The sequence below is a fragment of the Oryza sativa genome, chromosome 11 (genome assembly GCF_034140825.1).
Source record: "Oryza sativa Japonica Group chromosome 11, ASM3414082v1".
Classification (NCBI taxonomy): Eukaryota; Viridiplantae; Streptophyta; class Magnoliopsida; order Poales; family Poaceae; genus Oryza; species Oryza sativa.
The window spans coordinates 16,839,039-16,857,138 of record NC_089045.1 but is presented as its reverse complement, the minus strand read 5'-3'; the positions used below and the strand labels follow the sequence as shown (position 1 = coordinate 16,857,138).

Here is an 18,100-nt window from a genome sequence, read left to right as displayed (position 1 = left end):
CTCTCTCATCCTCTCCTCTCCAATTCCATTATCTCCTTTACTACTTTTTTTTAACTAACATAATATAGAAATAGTCATAGCTATTGTATTATTTATAACTAAATAATAAATCAAGATCACACTAGCTATATTTTACTATATAAAAGTTAAAATATATCATTTGAGGGTAGACCCTCTCATTTACCTGATAAGTAAATAACAACAAAAATTAAATGAACATATGTAACGTTATACTAAATAATCACTGTACATAACAAAAATCAATTAAACGCCTTCCAGAGCGCTCATAAAACACCATATATCATGCCCTAAAATTCTAAGAAAACCCAAATAAATTGACGTATCCATTATTTTTAACTATTAAATATATTTTTTAAAAAAGTCTTAAGTCACCATATGTCACGTCGTATAAAAAACAGAAATAACCTTATAAAATTCTTAGAAAAATGAAACACCATATCATCGGCTTTCACTTAAATCATTTAGAAATATTAGAAAAATAAAATATCCTCCGCCTCCTCCTCGCCCTCACACGCACACAACATTGCTCGTCTCCTCCCTATCTTTTATCTATTAAAATAAAAGAGAAACAATCAATAATGTTGGATATTTTTTTGAGAAACAAATTACAAACGCAGGCGCTCACAACACGCACACTCACACCTATGAGGGCACACACGCACATCCCTTACTGGACCCACATATTTTGAGATTGACAATGCCACCACGAGCGCCCCACTGTCAATGGGTATGTCATCTACCACTGAAAGAATTTATCAGTCTAGGACTTGAACCCGAGTGGGTAAGTTCTACCACAAGTAACCTAACCAGTTGAGCTACGTCCACTTCGCAATAATGTTGGATATTAAAACACCATAATTTTTAAGCTATATTTCTGGAATACTCCTATGCCTTTTAAACCTGGGGAACCATTATTTCTAAGAAAAACAAGTGTGTATTTATGGTACATCACATTTTTAAAATATTATTGTGCAATTATATTTTATCATTATTGTATTCAGGTTAGGTTGCATAGAACCTCTTACCCACTCTACATGAAATATTCATAGATGGATCGCCTATCAAACTACATCAATCATATTAGGCTATATAAAATTTAGTGGAGATTCATGTCCCATCCAATTTATTCTCTAATAAACCATGACAATAAATGTGCATTAAAAAACCTTACTTTTACTTTACACTTACTTTTATTTTCGTTGACATGTTTTCTAAAGAAAATTAGTCTACCATATATTTTCAAATGATGAAGAAGATTATAAATAATTGCTTATAGATATCACTTAAATATGATATAATATAAAGCTAATAGGTTAGAAAATTATAAAAACAACTAATGCCGATGAAAACAACGAAGAAATCGTGGCATGTGTTCTCCGGTTAATATTTCGCTACTATAAGTACGTGTCTCAAACTTAGCGTAAGGCGCATGCCCGCGCATTCGCGCGGGCTACCTTCCTAGTTATACTTAATAGGCGCGCTCTGATTGTGTATGGGGACAACAATTGTCGGAAATTGTTCACACTGTGTTTCTTTTCTTTTTTGTGTTCGCACCGTGCTTCCAATATACTTTCTTTCCAAGGTCCTTCGAATATATAGGTATGGGGGCCATTTGTGTGTCCACAAGAAAAAAAATATAAAGATACTATTGTTTAGTTCTCATATTCTCTGTATCAGACATATCGTTTTTTCTTTTTTTGGCTAAATATGTTTATAGGCACGAAGACCTGTCCATCATTTATTTACATATTTCTAGTTCTATCTAAAAATTATATATTTAGTTATTTTTTGCAGAACTGCATGCAGAAGGTTCGAGGGGAATTTTGTCGATGACATTGAAGCAGAACCGAGATAGAGGGAGAACACAGTTGCCGTTGTGACATGTCAGGGTAGGGATGAAAACGGATCGGAAACGGACGTAAACTAGCTTTATCATATTCGTTTTCATTTTTTTTGGAATCAGAATCAAAATCGAAAACCGGAAACGTAAATGAAATCGAATATTATCGAATTCAAATACGGAGCGAATACGAAACAGAACGAATAAGTAACGAATATTTGCCAGTATATTAAAATCCCCTCAAATTGAGTTTCTCCAAAATTTATATCGTCAATTTTGTAGATGGTCCTACAACCGTATGTGAAAATTGATTTTCATGGCAAAGAGACCAACATGTAAATATGATTATTCATTTTCTATTCCCAAGACTTTTTACTGTATATATAGCTTACTTACCATATCACTTATCATAAGTTCTTGATGTATAAAATGGATATGTTCTTTATTTTATTTCACATCTTCAAAACGTGTAGTGTCTGTTTTATACTTTAAACATTTTCAAATACAAATTTTATAAACTACAAAGTGGTAGATCTCATTGAGCTCTACAACTTTGATATGGAACACATCTCCATCACATGCCGTTTGAATTGTAGATCTAAGATTTTTAAAAATAAATTTGGTATTTGACAATGAATATTTAGACCCTTAAATGATCTTTTATTTAGTCAGCAAGAAAGCTGTAGATCTCATCAAGCAGCTCTACAATTTTGATATGAAGTTAATCATCTGACTCCTATGAAAAAGTTTAAGTATACATACGTGGTTTTTCTAAAATTTGATCCATGTCTGCAGATATCCGAATAAAATTCCCAGATAGTTTCCGACCGTTTTCCGATTACGACGGATAGTACCCTTACTGTATTTATTTTTGTTTCCGAGAATAAAAATCTGAATTCGTTTCCAAATCTAGTAATTTCCAGATAGTTCCAACCGAACCTATCCAAATCCGAAAAATGGTCCGGATGGACGGAAACTATTCGTACCAGTTTTAACCCTATGTCAGGATACATTGCTTTTGAGGATCATCCACCGTGTAACTTCTATGCAGATGCAAACCTTTGTTTTATTCATCGATTAATCAGTTTCTTCGTCCCAGTAATTCATCGAACAACAATGAATCGTATAGGCCGGATATTAATTGTATCTAACGCTCAAACTAGCTATTAACTACGAGCGTACGTGAATCGGATACAACACTTAACTACATATTACATATATGAAGTGATCGACTAACACAAAGTCATCAACAGCATACAAATTCACCAGTATCATTTCAACACAGTTAGTTTGAACATATCTTCCCCTGCAGTACAGACGCAGAATTATTGCAGAGGATCGATCGATCGATCATATCACCAGCAGCTTTAATTTCTCCAAGCTTTTAGCCCTTGCACTGGTAGATGTTGAGGCAGCTGCGTCCGCTGTACGGCTGGCCCCTGCCGGGGCAGGAGCCGTAGCACGCCGCCTTGCTCTCCGTGAGCCCGTTGTAGCTGGCGTACCGGCTGTCGTAGAGGATCCTCCTCCGCGGGTACGCTGCCTCCTCCTCCTCCACCACGCTCGCCACCACGTCCTCGACGTCAGCCACCCGGCCGCGCAGCACGTGCATCGGCAACAAGGCGCCGCTGCTGCCGACATCCACCGCCGCCACCAGCACCAACGCCGCGGCGACGACGGTGGCGGCGAAGAGGAGCATCAGCTTCATACTGTATGTCAGTACTTGGGCTAGCTGCTAGCTAGCTGAGACGAATAAAAATGGGGTGGTTTTTGTGCTGTTTAGCTATGTATTTAAGAGGAGGTGGGACTGGATTGGAGGGTACTGGATCGAGGAGGTGGTGGTGGTTGAGGGCAGGGAGAGAGAAGAGCGAGAGCTACTCTCTTCGTCAAAAAAAAAAACTAATTTTTAGTTTAAATCTGGATATATATATGTGTCTAGGTTGAAACTCAGAATTAGTTTATTTTTTTATGGAGAAAGAGTAGGATCAAGCAACTGAGGCAGCGACAGGACGCCTAACATCGCATGTGAAGCTAGAGGACGAGAGAGTCCAGCGGAGCGTGTCTCTCATGATGGATTTGATTAGCAAGAAGCGACTGCTTTCTCTTTGGAAGCGTATGGTATGGGGTTCGATCGTACTGTGCCATCCGGCACAGGGTACGTACGTACGCGTGCAGGAGTTAATTAAAACATTTTGGATGGTGAGGACGAAGGATTAATTAATTGGCAGCTATGTACGTACGGCTGTTAGGTGCACTTGATGATCGTTAGTTAATCCCTAAGCAGAACAGTGCCATCGCCATGACGGAATTTGGGGAGTATACAGTCGTTTCGAAATATATATTTAGTTTCAGATTTTGGATTCATCTTAGGGTTGTTTTGTATACCATCCTGTTTTTTGGGGATACGTCTTGCTCCCACGCAACTACGCAAGGTACAGCACGGTAGGACAGTAGCACAGTAGCAGTAGTGCCTTATGTTTTCCTAGCCTCAGATGCACATTGGAATTCCGACTTGTGGATGCACACGCTGTGCCGAGCTTGTCGCGCCGACTGCCGACTTGCCGCCTTCCTCAGAGACGCCGGCCGAGCACGGCCTAATAATCCGATGGGCTGGGCCAGCCCAAGCACGGCCCATGTGCCGGTCCACTTGATGCCGGCCGGGAATATAATAAGTTCACTCTAGGTCCCTTAATTTGTCGCTCAGTTAATTTCGTCCCTAGACAGGAAAACCGGGTACAGCACGTCCTCCAACTTTTAAAACCGTGCAATCGAGATCCCTCGGCAGTATTTGACCCCGGTTTTGACCAATATGGCGCCTACGTATATTGTTTGACTAGGTCTTCGTCCGACGTGGCACTTGCGTGGCGCTTACGTGGCAATTTGATCCAAATATAATAATGAACCCTATGGGGCCCACATGTCAGTTTCACACAAAATAATGAAAAAAAAGGTAGGGCCCATGTAGCCCCACATGTCATCTCTATCCTCTCTGTTTCTCCCTTCTTCTCTCTTTCTCCCTTCCTCGGCAAGCATAGCAGGTTGGGTGGTGGTCGGAGCAGGCCGGTGGCAAGAAGGCCCCCTCTCCCTCCTTGCCCGACGACGACGACTACTAGCACCACACGCCGCCGCCCCACCGGGAGATGACGAGTTGGAGATGAGATAGTGGAGAGGGAGGACGAGGGGAGGCCAACGAGGGTGGCGGAGAGGCCTCCCGGCGGAAGTGGATGGCCAGCGAGCGCGCGCGAAGAGAGAGAAGAACGGCGGCCAGCGGCTGGAGGGAAGAAGGGCGGTAGACGGCGGCCATCGGGGAGAAGGGTGATGACTAGCAGGAAGGAGCTAGGCGACGACGACCTCGAGCGGAGGCTGTGGATCCGCTCGCCGCCCTTCACCCCTCTTCCTCCTGGCATCCTTCGTCCCTCCCCGAGCTCCATGGCTTGCCGGGAAGCACCACGTCCTGTTGCGGAGTGGCTCCCCCATGACAAGGTGTTAGATGCACACGGCGAGCTCAGCGCAGAGGTAGTCGACGCTGGGGCGGGACATGCGGAAGGTCGCGGCACCAGGGGATGTGGGCAGAGCGGTCGAGACATGGCGAATCCACTCGTCTCCCTCCCCACCTCCATCCATGGCAACCCTGCAGCAGGCTCCCCTCCCCCCCCACCCCCAGCGGGGCTCCCCCTTCTCCATGCGCACCCCGCTCCGCGCCCCTCCGTACGACCCCCGTCTCCGGAGCTCCCGCCTCCCTCCGCTCCCATGGGCGCCGCGCCGCGTCGGCGTCGGTCTCAAACTCCAGCATCTTATTCCGATGGAAGGGAGAGGTGCCGCTCGCCTCTGCCTCCGCTGCTAGCTAGAAGGTTTCCTCCCACAAGTCTACCGCCATAGCGTCGCCGCGGCGGCATTCACGCCACTCCCCCCATCCCACTCCATCAGGAGCCGCGCCGCGAAGAACAGAGGAAGAAGAGCAGCAGCAGCCGCAGGGGATTGAGGATGGCATGTGGGGCCCATGTAGGCCCCACCATTTTTTATTATTTGGTGTGTGAAACTAACAAGTAGGTCCCACGGGTATTATTATTTTTCCAAATCGAATTGCCACGTAAGCACCACGTCAGCTAAAACCGCTATATAAATCGTCGAGGGACCTAGTCTGCACCGGTTTTAATAGTTGATAGACCAGTTATATATGGTTTTTCGGTTGAATCACGAAAATTGGATTCGTTGACAAGTTAGCCATTCCCAAACTCAAACCACAATCCACCAACCACCAACACCAGAGCGAACCGGGAGCGGTGTTTGGATTTGCGCCGGGCGGCCCGGTGGAGAAGGCGTGTCGCCGCGCGGCCGCTATCGTGAGGCAACGAGCTCGCTGCTTGCCTGCTCGCACACTGCCTCTTTCAGCCTATGCCTCCATGGTGAAGCAAGAATGAAAATTGATAGTATCAGTTTCTTTTTCCCGTGCCGAAGTGCTGATATCACTGTGTGTTGGATTTGATTACGGCATCTAATCATTAGGCAGGAAAATAAATTATTGCCCTCTAATTTTTTTGAGGCATCCACTGCATATTCTTGAGACAAAGTTTTTGAGAAAGCAATTTATTAATAATAGGGATACAAAGTTATTGTCTCATTAAAAAAAAACTTATGCCCTAGAATACAGCTTTCACCGTAAGAAAAAAAAAAGTACAACAGCTGACTTACACTATCACATAGATTATAATTTATCACATACATTATCATTTTAATTGGCACATTCGTCATCATTATTGATGCCAAAATCCATCAAACACTGCCATTGCTTCAACAATCTGCTGCCATCCAGTCTTAAAGGGCAAAACAATTTACACAACTATCTCCAATGCAAGGCATGACCTACATTCTTCAATAATTCTTCCGATCCCGTTAAATGCTTACTATGAAGGTATAGAACACGCCATAACCAATAGACTTGTGAAGTGAGCTAAGATAAGAATAGTGTGTTGTTTTTCTTTTCACCACCCAAGGAGATCGACATCCGCCATTAAACGTTTGATCATGTTTTGTGTGATTGCCTGATTGGTGCTGAGGTAGTGGGTAAGTTCTGTATATAGGTTCAAGTTTGACCTGGTGCCTAGAGAGGAGAGTTGTTCTACTCAGGCACAAATTGAAGGTGCTTGATCTACTCAGGCACCCAGCGAACAACTCCTAACTTCATTTGATATAGACGAAAAACCCTATCTGTTGAAAGTGTCAAAAAAATCTTTAGAAAAATCAAGATCCACTGCATCACCCATTGATTTGTTAGCAATCTCTACAATTTCCAGCTTTTTGTGAGGATCAAGTATGAAAGCAAGAGAATTAAATATGTGGAATAGCAGTGAAGTATTTGAGAAATTTTGCTTCCATGAGTTGAACAATGGGAGCTCAAATTCTATCAAACCGATTTTCTTCAAACACAAATGACAACTGCTAAAGCCATTCAATCACCAAACAAGATGTATTATAGTGAACTCAAGATAGTTGGATTATGGCATTATTAGATGGCTTTAAGAATTTACGCAAGCATGTAGTGATGTCCCATAATTGCTCCGTAAAAATCAAAATCTCACCATCACCATCCTTATTGATTGAATTGATGAAAACAAAAATTAATTCCTCATATCCTTTCACATGACGCAGCAAGATGTATGTTGCCGTCGGGATTACCTAGCCCGTTGTGAGTGTTCTTGCCATACTCGTCATTGTGTCGCCCCTAGCACCTAGCATCGATCGTGCCCCTTTCGTTGCTAGATCCACAGCTCGAGGCGAGTAGGGCACTATGACCATGGATGGTTTGGTGACAGTACCAGCGCGTGGGAGCTTGGTCTGCTTGATGCCGAAATTGGTGATGATTGTGGGCTCCACACTCTCCCTAGAGGCGATGTCACGATGGACTCAGATTGGGATCCAGGTGAAAAGTTGGTTTCGGGTGTCTAGAATGGTGACAGCTGCATCCTTTGATGCCATGACCTTGTTGAAGGCGTCGCATTGGAAGCCCCCGGCTCCATGTACGGCGTGATAATGTTGGGCCGTCGGCCTAACCTTCCTTCCTCCCGCGCCCTCTCTCCCTCCTTGTCGGGCCGGCCCATTGCCCCTCCTCTCCTCCCTCCGGGTCATCGACAGGTGGGGCCCAACTATCGGCCCCGTCTTCTTCCTCTAGCCGCCTGCGCCCGGTGGGCAACCGCCGCTCCCACGTCGCCGTCTGCGTCTCCCGCGCCCACTCCGCGTCCACGCGCCGCGCCCACATCGTCGTCCGCCGCTCCTCCGCTTTTCCCGCTTGCGCGCACGCCCGCAAATGGGCGGGATTCGATTTGAATCACATCCCCTCTCTCTCTCCACTCCCCCACATAGCCGGCCAAATCGGCCACCTCCCCGGCCACGTCCGCCCCTCCCCCGCCCATAAAAACCCTCCCCCGGGCCCCCTCTCTCGTTTCCCACTCTCGCCGCCCTTTCTAGTGCTTCCTACCGCCACCGCACCGCGCTCACCGAGCTCCACCGCCGCCGCCCATCTCCGGCCGCGCACCGCCGCCGCTAGAGCCACCGCCGCGCTGCGCAATCGCCGCCGTCGCGCTCACCAAGCCCGCCCGCACCTCGGTCGCCGCCTGGTTGTCGTCAATCGCTGCCGGAGCCCCCTTCTCCCCGAAAGCCGGTGAGCTTCCCCATCCCCTCCGCCTCCGGCCGTCAATGGCGTGCGCCGTGGTCGCCTTCCCTACTCCTAACCCCCTTTATGCTCTCTACTAAGGTGCCGTCGTCGCCCGTCCGCGCCTCCGCATTGCCGGTCGTCGCCGCCGCTTTCATCCTTCGCGTCGGCCGCTGAGCTCACCGGTGAAGACCCCCTTTTCCTCCCCTTCCTCTCCTCTTCCGCGCGCGCCTCCGCTCCCCGCATGCGCGTCACTGCGCTGCGCCGCCATCTGCACCATCACCCCCATCATCGACCGCTGCCGCTGGCCGATCGCCGGTCACCGGCCGCCGCCGTGTGGCATGCCCGGGCCGGCCTTGGCGCCGCCCGTCCCCAGCCTGCCGCTCGGCCCTCGGCCGATCGTGGCCGTCCATCCCATGGCCCGCATGGCCAGCCACGTGGTGCCACGTCAGCGCCACGTGGTACACCACCACCCCGGCCCCGTGGACCCGGTCCACGGTGGACCACCCCCTTTGAGCCGCTGACCCGTGGGCCCTGCCTGTCGGCGCTCCTCCCTCCCCCCCCCCCTTCGCTGACGTCAGCCCTGGGCAATATTACGCAACAAATTGATTAAGGACTTTTTCTTTATTAGTAAAAACACATATTATATTCTAAAATTCATATCTAATTCATCCGAGCTCCGTTTAGGTCCATTCAAGTCTCAGTAAATTCATAAAAATCCCAAGAATCCATTAAAAATAGTTTTGTTCTCTGTTTCAGTAGTCTTATAGTGTGTTTTGCTTGTGTGCTTTGTTTGTCGCATAGATCTCGGCCGTTTCGTCGATCCGCGGTTCCTCGAAGACGTTGCTGAAGTCTCATCAGTGCGAGAGCAAGGCAAGTCATGCATTACAATTGATCATATTATACCCAATTTACAAATATGCCGCATTTCTATTAAATGTTGCATTCTTTTACAATGTCATGTGGGATGGGTCCTATTACTCAGCCATATATTGTTTACCTTATGCCATTGATAACTTGGGTATCAAAATGACTAGATGTTGGTTTAGGAAATGCTTAGCCATGCCTAGTTCAACTAGTACACAAACGGGGATCACATTATTATATAGACTTTGTCTATTAGCATAGCTTTAGATTGGTGCTACCGCAATGGTGTTAGTTAATTAAAATACACTGAATGGTGGGCTGTAGATGCATGGTTTCACTGGTCGCACCCATGGCAATTAAGGACCAGTTCACGGGAAACCCTGGGAGACTTACCGTGCTTACCACAAGCGGGAGTGGGTAACTGCTTGATCTGAAGTATAGCTCGACCCTTTCCTAGGCACCGGTGGCGAGGGTGGGCGTGATAGAGTTGGGTCGGCCGGGGTGTCCGGTTGTCCAGCTGCCAGATTCATCGCGGCGCAAGAGGGGACCGCCCACTGCCTTTTTAGGGGTGGGGGTGAAACCTTAGCATGGTGTGGATGGTTATGGGAGGGTTATGCGGAGGGTCTTGTCACAATTTCCCCCTTTGCAGTATCATGGTGATACTTCGGGGCATGGCGACATGTGTGGAATCGTGTCTTGTGGGTAGAGTTGTACACCTCTGGCCAGAGTAAAACTATTCGAATAGACGTGCCCGCAGTTATGGGCGATCAACCAGATTCACCGTGATTAGTCTCACCCCTAGTTTAGCTTAATGAACTGTTGTAGTTCAGGTGGTTGGTTGGGCCCGTTGCAACATGGTGTAGCGTTGGACAGTGATTGGTTAATATTGACTAATTACTACAATTGTTTTACTACTTTCAACTACTGTTTTTAAATGTATGCTTTATTGCAAATGAACCCTTAGCCTCCTTTGGTTATATCCTACATCATACCTCCTCTTCCGGTATGACTTGCTGAGTACAGTGAGTAGTACTTAGTCTTGCTCTCTTTTCCCCCACACCAGAGTTGAAGTTCTTCTCAGTTGGAGATGTCTCGAAGAAGTTGGTTTCGTCGCTGCCGTCAAGGATGCCTGTGGAATGGAATCGCTCGCTGCAGGAGTCAAGTCTTCAAGCTTAGCTCGCTTTTATCTTTTCCGCTGCATTTGTAATCTTTTATATTTTTGTAAGACGTGGATCTGTATGTCAATAATTGTCGTTTGTGTACCCTGGTTGGTCCTGGACAAGGGTTTAATGCATATTCAGCTTAGAAATTCTGGTTCGTGAATTTCTAGGCGTGACAAGTTGGTATCAGAGCCGACCTTGACCGTAGGACAAGCCAACTGGAAAACCTAAAAGCCCTCTGAAACCTTTTCATCTGCATATGCTCTTTGCACTTGGATTTGTTTCGGGAAAATTTTGGGGTATGTTCTTTTGATTTGTGGGAAAAATCTTGGTCGCTCATTTAATTGGATTTCTCGACTAGGGAAAGTTTATTCGGAATTTATTCGACAGTCGGTCGGGAATTATTGGGTGATATGCACTAAGTCGTGTCTAGGTTCGATGGGGAGATTTTATGCATATCATTATAACTATGCATCTATTTTATGCATTAATTTATTGTTTAGTCAGATGCATTAGTATCTTTATCTGGGTTCATGAAAAATGTTCTATGCATAAAAATCGCCATGCTCAGTTATTTGTTTGAGTCATTTGTTGCTTTGTTTATTTGGATTTGAGCATGTGTTGATTCCTATCCCTTGTCTATTTTAGATGTCAGACCTGTTCTTCGATCGCAAGCGTCGCTCCGAGCTTCAGAGTCGCCGCCCTTAGCTTTATCGTCTTCTTATTTTTGTTTGCTTGCTACTTTCCGTGCTTAGGTTTGTTGGTTGTGGGTTAGTCGGCGGTCGATATCATGTGTCAGTGGTATGGCTGCTTTAATTAGGAGTTGCGTGCCTCTTTTTCGGTGTTTTAATCAAGATTAAGATAATTGCACCTAAATTTATAAGAAAGATTAGTTTCTAAGCCCCCTGTTTTCCTTCATTTTTCTCATATTTCTACATATCCCCCTCTAGATGGTGAAGACAAGGAATGGTTCCCGTGAATCCAACAACGTCAGTGGCAGCGAAGAGCAGATCGGTGGAGCACGTGCCAGTGATGTATCTAACAGCAGTTCATCTCCACCGCATGAGAACCCAACGATCGCTCAGGTGTTGGATAATCAGACTCAGATGATGACAATGATGATGCAATAGATACAGCAACAGTACCATCAGGTGTTACAACAGGTGCAGCAGCAAGCACAGCAGCAGCAGCAGAACCTGCAGTTTGGTCTTCCACCTCCCCAGTCCAAACTGTTGGAGTTTCTTCGTGTCAAGCCGCCCACTTTCTCAAGCACTACCAACCCAATCGAGGCCAACGACTGGCTTCACGCCATTGAGAAGGTTGCTTTTGCTACACACCAGCTGCAAGGTCCCGCTTCTGTTTGGTGGAACAACTACATGGTGACCCGTCCAGCTGGGACAGAGGTTACCTGGTCAGAGTTTTGTCAGAGTTTCAATAAGGCACAGGTTCCCGAGGGAATTGTGGCACAAAAGAAAAGAGAGTTTCGTTCCCTGCAACAAGGAACCAGAACAGTTACAGAGTACCTGCACGAGTTCAACCGCCTCGCGCGATACGCCCCTGAGGACGTGCGTACCGATGCCGAGAGGCAGGAGAAATTTCTGTCTGGCCTTGATGATGAATTGACCAACCAGTTGATCTCTAGAGACTATGAGGATTTTGAGAAGCTTGTGGACAAGGCTATCAGTCAGGAAGAGCAGTGCAACAAAATGAACCGAAAAAGAAAGGCATCTCATTTCAGAACTCTCTAGGGGAACAGTCAGAAGCCTCGCTTCATGACGGGATATCAGGGTGGACCTTCCACCATGATTATCCGGCAACATTGTCCCTACCACCCGGACAATTTCAACAGCATCAACAACAATGGCAGTCACAGAAATAGTGAGCAGCACAGCCTCAACCCTACTCCAAGTCCACTAATGATTCCAGCTCAGTCAGTTCAGTCAGCTCTGCCAGCTCAGCCAGAACAGCCCAAGAAGTTTGGAGAAATACCCGAACTCTACTTCAATTGTCACGAGCCCGGACACATGGTTGGTAAGTGCCCGAAGCCAAGACGTGCTGGACTCAAGTTTGTTCAGGCCCGTGTCAATCATGTGTCTACAGAGGAGGCGTAGTCAGCACCAGAGGTTATATTGGGCACATTTCCCGTGAACTCGACACCGGCAGTAATATTGTTTGCAACTCATTCCTTCATTTCCAAGTGTTTTGCTAGTGCACATGGGTTATCTTTAGTGAAGCTTAAGATACCAATGCGAGTTCATACTCCTGGAGGTGGCATGACCACAACTCACTACTATCCATCCGTGACAGTTGAAATTCAAGGGTTGATTTTTCCAGCCAACCTCATTCTTCTCGAATCCAAGGATCTAGATGTTATTCTTGGAATGGATTGGCTAACAAGGCACAGAGGAGTGATTGATTGCGCTAGCCGCACCATCAAGTTGACCAGTGCGAAAGGAGAAGTGGTAACCTTCTAGTCTCCAATACCGCAGAAGCCAGGGATCAGTCTGAACCAGGCCACTGGTGAAGAACAAGAGGTAGCAGTGGAGAAAACCACTAAGAAGTTGGAGGATATTCCCATAGCTAGAGATTATCCAGAGGTTTTCCCGGAGGATCTAACATCAATGCCACCAAAAAGGGATATCGAGTTCCGGATCGATTTAGCACCCGGAACTGCACCGATCCGCAAGAAGCCTTATAGAATGGGAGCCAACGAGTTGGCGGAAGTCAAGAAGCAAGTTGATGAACAGTTACAAAAGGGATACATCCTCCCGAGCACGTCGCCTTGGGGTGCTCCGGTTATCTTTGTGGAGAAGAAAGACAAAACCAAGAGGATGTGCGTTGACTATCGCACACTCAATGAAGTTACTATCAAGAACAAATATCCGTTGCCAAGAATTTATGATCTGTTTGATCAGTTGAAAGGAGCTACTGTGTTCTCTAAGATCAGGCTACCTGCGATCAGGCTATCACCAGTTGAGGATCCGCAAGGAGGATATTCCAAAGACAGCATTCATCATTCGTTATGGGTTGTTTGAATGCACAGTTATGTCTTTCGGACTCACTAATGCACCTGCTTTCTTCATGAATTTGATGAACAAGGTGTTTATGGAATTTCTGGACAAGTTCGTCGTGGTTTTCATCGATGACATACTTATCTACTCCAAGTCCGAGGAAGAACATGAGCAGCATCTTCGGTTGGTACTTGAAAAGTTAAAAGAGCACCAACTATATGCCAATTTCAGCAAGTGTGACTTCTGGCTTAAAGAAGTTCAGTTTCTCGGTCACGTCGTGAATGCTCGAGGAGTAGCTGTGGATCCAGCAAATGTGGAGTCAGTTACCAAGTGGACCCCACCAAGGACAGTCACTCAGATTCGGAGTTTTCTGGGACTTGCGGGCTATTACCGCCGGTTTATTGAGAACTTCTCTAAAATTGCCAAGCCAATGACCCAGCTATTGAAGAAGGAAGAAAAGTTTATTTGGTCTGCTGAATGCAATAGGAGTTTTGAAGAACTCAAATGACGATTGGTGTCTGCACCAGTGTTAATTCTGCCTGATCAGACGAAAGATTTCCAGGTTTATTGTGATGCATCTCGCCAGGGGCTAGGATGTGTGTTGATGCAAGATAGCAGAGTGGTTACTTATGCTTCACGGCAGTTGTGTCCTCATGAAGGCAACTACCCGACCCACAATCTGGAATTGGCCACAGTTGTTCATGCTTTAAAGATCTGGCGGCACTATCTCATCGGTAACCGTTGTGAGGCATATATAGATCACAAAAGTCTAAAGTACATCTTCACTCAACCTGATTTGAATCTCCGACAACGAAGATGGTTGGAGCTAATAAAAGATTATCATATGGAATACACTACCATCCCGGCAAGGCTAATGTGGTTGCAGATGCCTTGAGCAAGAAGAGCTACTGCAATGTTGCATGGGTAGAGAAATTATGTTGTGAGGTTCAACGTGATTTGGAACACCTGAACCTTAGTATAGTTGAGCACGGAATCGTGGCTGCCCTAGAGACACAACCCACACTGGTGGAGCAGGTTCGCATAGCTCAGGCAAGCGATCCTGAGATAGCAGAACTCAAAAAGAACATGAGGGTTGGAAAGGCCCGAGGTTTTGTTGAGGACGAACAAGGAACAATCTAGATGGGAGAAAGATTATGTGTACCTGAAAACAAGGAGTTAAAAGACCTGATACTGACAGAAGCTCATCAAACTCAGTATTCCATTCATCCTGGCAGTACCAAAATGTACCAAGACCTCAAAAAAAAGTTCTGGTGGGTCAGCATGAGAAGGGAAATAGCTGAATTTGTCGCACTCTGTGACGTTTGCCAGCGAGTAAAAGCAGAGCACCAAAGGCCAGCAGGTTTGCTACAGCCCCTTCAGATTCCAGAATGGAAATGGGAAGAAATCGGAATGGATTTCATTACGGGTTTGCCTAGGACATCATCAGGGCACGATTCTATTTGGGTAGTCGTTGATCGGCTCACCAAAGTGGCTCACTTCATTCCGGTGCATACTACCTACTCAGGGAAGAAGTTAGCAGAACTTTACTTGGCAAGAGTCATGTGTCTACATGGTGTACCTAAGAAGATCGTGTCTGATCGAGAAAGTCAATTCACTTCAAAGTTCTGGCAGAAATTGCAAGAGGAATTGGGAACCCGTTTGAACTTCAGCACAGCCTACCATCCGCAGACTGATGGCCAGACTGAGCGAGTTAATTAAATATTGGAGGATATGTTGAGAGCCTGTGCACTTGATTTTGGTGGAGCATGGGACAAAAGCTTGCCGTATGCTGAGTTCTTTTACAACAACAGTTACCAGGCTAGTCTGCAAATGGCACCGTTTGAAGCACTGTATGGACGGAGGTATCGTACTCCGCTCTTCTAGGATCAGACAGGGGAACGCCAGTTATTTCGGACAGAAGTTTTAAATGAGGCAAAAGAGAAAGTCAGAACTGTCAGGGAAAGATTGAGAATCGCGCAATCTCGATAGAAAAGCGATGCAGACAATCGTCGAAGGGAGCTCGCTTTCGAAGCAGGGGACTATGTGTACCTTCACGTCACTCCACTCAGGGGAGTACATCGCTTCCAAACCAAAGGAAAGTTGGCACCACGCTTTGTGGGACCATACTGGATCTTGGAACGTAGAGGTGAAGTCGCTTACTAGCTTGAGCTTCCCTCCAGCATGCTTGGCATCCATAATGTGTTCTACGTCTCTCAGTTGAAGAAATGTTTGAGAGTTCCTGAGGAACAGGCAAGTCCGGATCACATCGAAATCCAAGAAGACTTGACGTATGTGGAGAAGCCGACTCGTATCCTCGAAACTAGTGAGAGAAGGTCCAGGAACAAGGCAATCAGATTCTGCAAAGTTCAGTGGAGCCACCACTCAGAGGAAGAGGCCACTTGGAAAAGAGAAGATGAGTTGAATGCCGCCCATCCGCACCTTTTCGCCAGCTCTTCCGAATCTCGGGGTTAAGATTCCGTTTAAGGGGGGTAGGTTTGTCACGCCCTGAAGTTTTCCCCTTCTTCTTTCTTTAAAAATTGGGTTAAATAAATCGTCCGAAGAAGTTGTTCTAATTAACCTAGAGTTAAATCCCTAATTAATAAATGCAATTCATAATTGGAGTCGGCGTGGTAGAATTTTTCTTGAGTTCCCCATGCTGCAATACATTAACAGGATTTTTAGTGGAATTTTCAGAGCCCTATAAGTAATTTTAACCAATTAAAATTCATTAACCGCAATATTTAATCCCAGGAAAATCCTTTTCCTTTTTCTCTTTTCTTTTCCTCCCTTTTTCCTTTGTTGGGCCATCGGCCCAACCTTCCTTCCTCCCGCGCGCTCTCTCCCACCTTGCCGGGCCGGCCCATTGCCCCTCTCCTCCCTCCGGGTCACCGATAGGTGGGGCCCAACTGTCGGCCCCGTCTTCTTCCTCTGGCCGCCTGCGCCCGGCCGGCAACCGCCGCTCCCACGTCGCCGTCTGTGTCTCCCGCGCCCACTCCGCGTCCACGCGCCGCGCCCACATCGTCGTCCGCCGCTCCTCCGCTTTTCCCGCTTGCGCGCACGCCCGCAAATGGGCGGGATTCGATTTGAATCACATCCCCTCTCTCTCTCTCCACTCCCCCACATCGCCGGCCAAATCGGCCACCTCCCCGGCCACGTCCGCCCCTCCCCCGCCCATAAAAACCCTCCCCCGGGCCCCCTCTCTCGTTTCCCACTCTCGCCGCCCTTTCTCGTGCTTCCTACCGCCACCGCACCGCGCTCACCGAGCTCCACCGCCGCCGCCCATCTCCGGCCGCGCACCGCCGCCGCTAGAGCCACCGCCGCGCTGCGCAATCGCCGCCGTCGCGCTCACCAAGCCCGCCCGCACCTCGGTCACCGCCCGGTTGTCGTCAATCGCTGCCGGAGCCCCCTTCTCCCCGAAAGCCGGTGAGCTTCCCCATCCCCTCCGCCTCCGGCCGTCAATGGCGTGCGCCGTGGTCGCCTTCCCTACTCCTAACCCCCTTTATGCTCTCTACTAAGGTGCCGTCGTCGCCTCCTCTTCCGCGCGCGCCTCCGCTCCCCGCATACGCGTCGTCGCGCTGCACCGCCATCTGCGCTGTCGCCCCCGTCGCCGGCCACTGCCGCTGGCCGGTCGCCGGGCACCGGCCGCCGCCGTGAGCCATGCCTGGGCCGGCCTTGGCGCCGCCCGTCCCCAGCTGCCCGCTCGGCACTCGGCCGATCGTGGCCGTCCATCCCATGGCCCGCGTGGCCAGCCACGTGGTGCCACGTCAGCGCCACGTGGTACACCACCACCCCGGCCCCGTGGACCCGGTCCACGGTGGACCACCCCCTTTGAGCCACTGACCTATGGGCCCTGCCTGTCGGTGCTCCTCCCTCCCCCCCCCCTTCGCTGACATCAGCCCTGGGCAATATTGCGCAACAAATTGATTAAGGACTTTTTCTTTATTAGAAAAAACACAGATTATCTTCTAAAATTCTTATTTAATTCATTCGAGCTCCATTCAAGTCTCAGTAAATTCATAAAAATCCCTAGAATCCATTAAAAATGGTTTTGTTCTCTGTTTCAGTAGTCTTATAGTGTGTTTTGCTTGTGTGCTTTGTTTGTCGCATAGATCTCGGCCGTTTCGTCGATCCACGGTTCCTCGAAGACGTTGCTGAGGTCTCATCAGTGCGAGAGCAAGGCAAGTCATGCATTACAATTGATTATATTGTACCCAATTTACAAATATCCCGCATTTCTATTAAATGTTGTATTCTTTTACAATGTCATGTGGGATGAGTCCTATTACTCAGCCATATATTGTTTACCTTATGCCATTGATAACTTGGGTATCAAAATGATTGGATGTTGGTTTAGGAAATGCTTAGCCATGCCTAGTTCAACTAGTACACAAACGGAGATCACATTATTACATAGACTTTGTCTATTAGCATAGCTTTGGATTGGTGCCACCGCAATGGTGTTAATTAATTAAAATACACTGAATGGTGGGCTGTGGGTGCATGGTTTCGCTGGTCACACCCATGGCAATTAAGGACCGGTTCACGGGAAACCCTA

At 47.4% G+C, this 18,100-nt stretch overlaps 1 protein-coding gene across 1 annotated transcript; it reads right to left on the bottom strand.

Moving 5' to 3' along the window:
* Positions 1–3,107: 3,107 nt before the first annotated feature.
* LOC4350442 (uncharacterized) lies at positions 3,108–3,742 on the bottom strand. The gene has a single exon (XM_015760541.3). It carries the CDS (start codon positions 3,564–3,566, stop codon positions 3,246–3,248), a length of 321 nt encoding a protein of 106 aa, XP_015616027.1. The 5' UTR covers positions 3,567–3,742; the 3' UTR covers positions 3,108–3,245.
* Between the last annotated feature and the right edge of the window lie 14,358 nt (positions 3,743–18,100).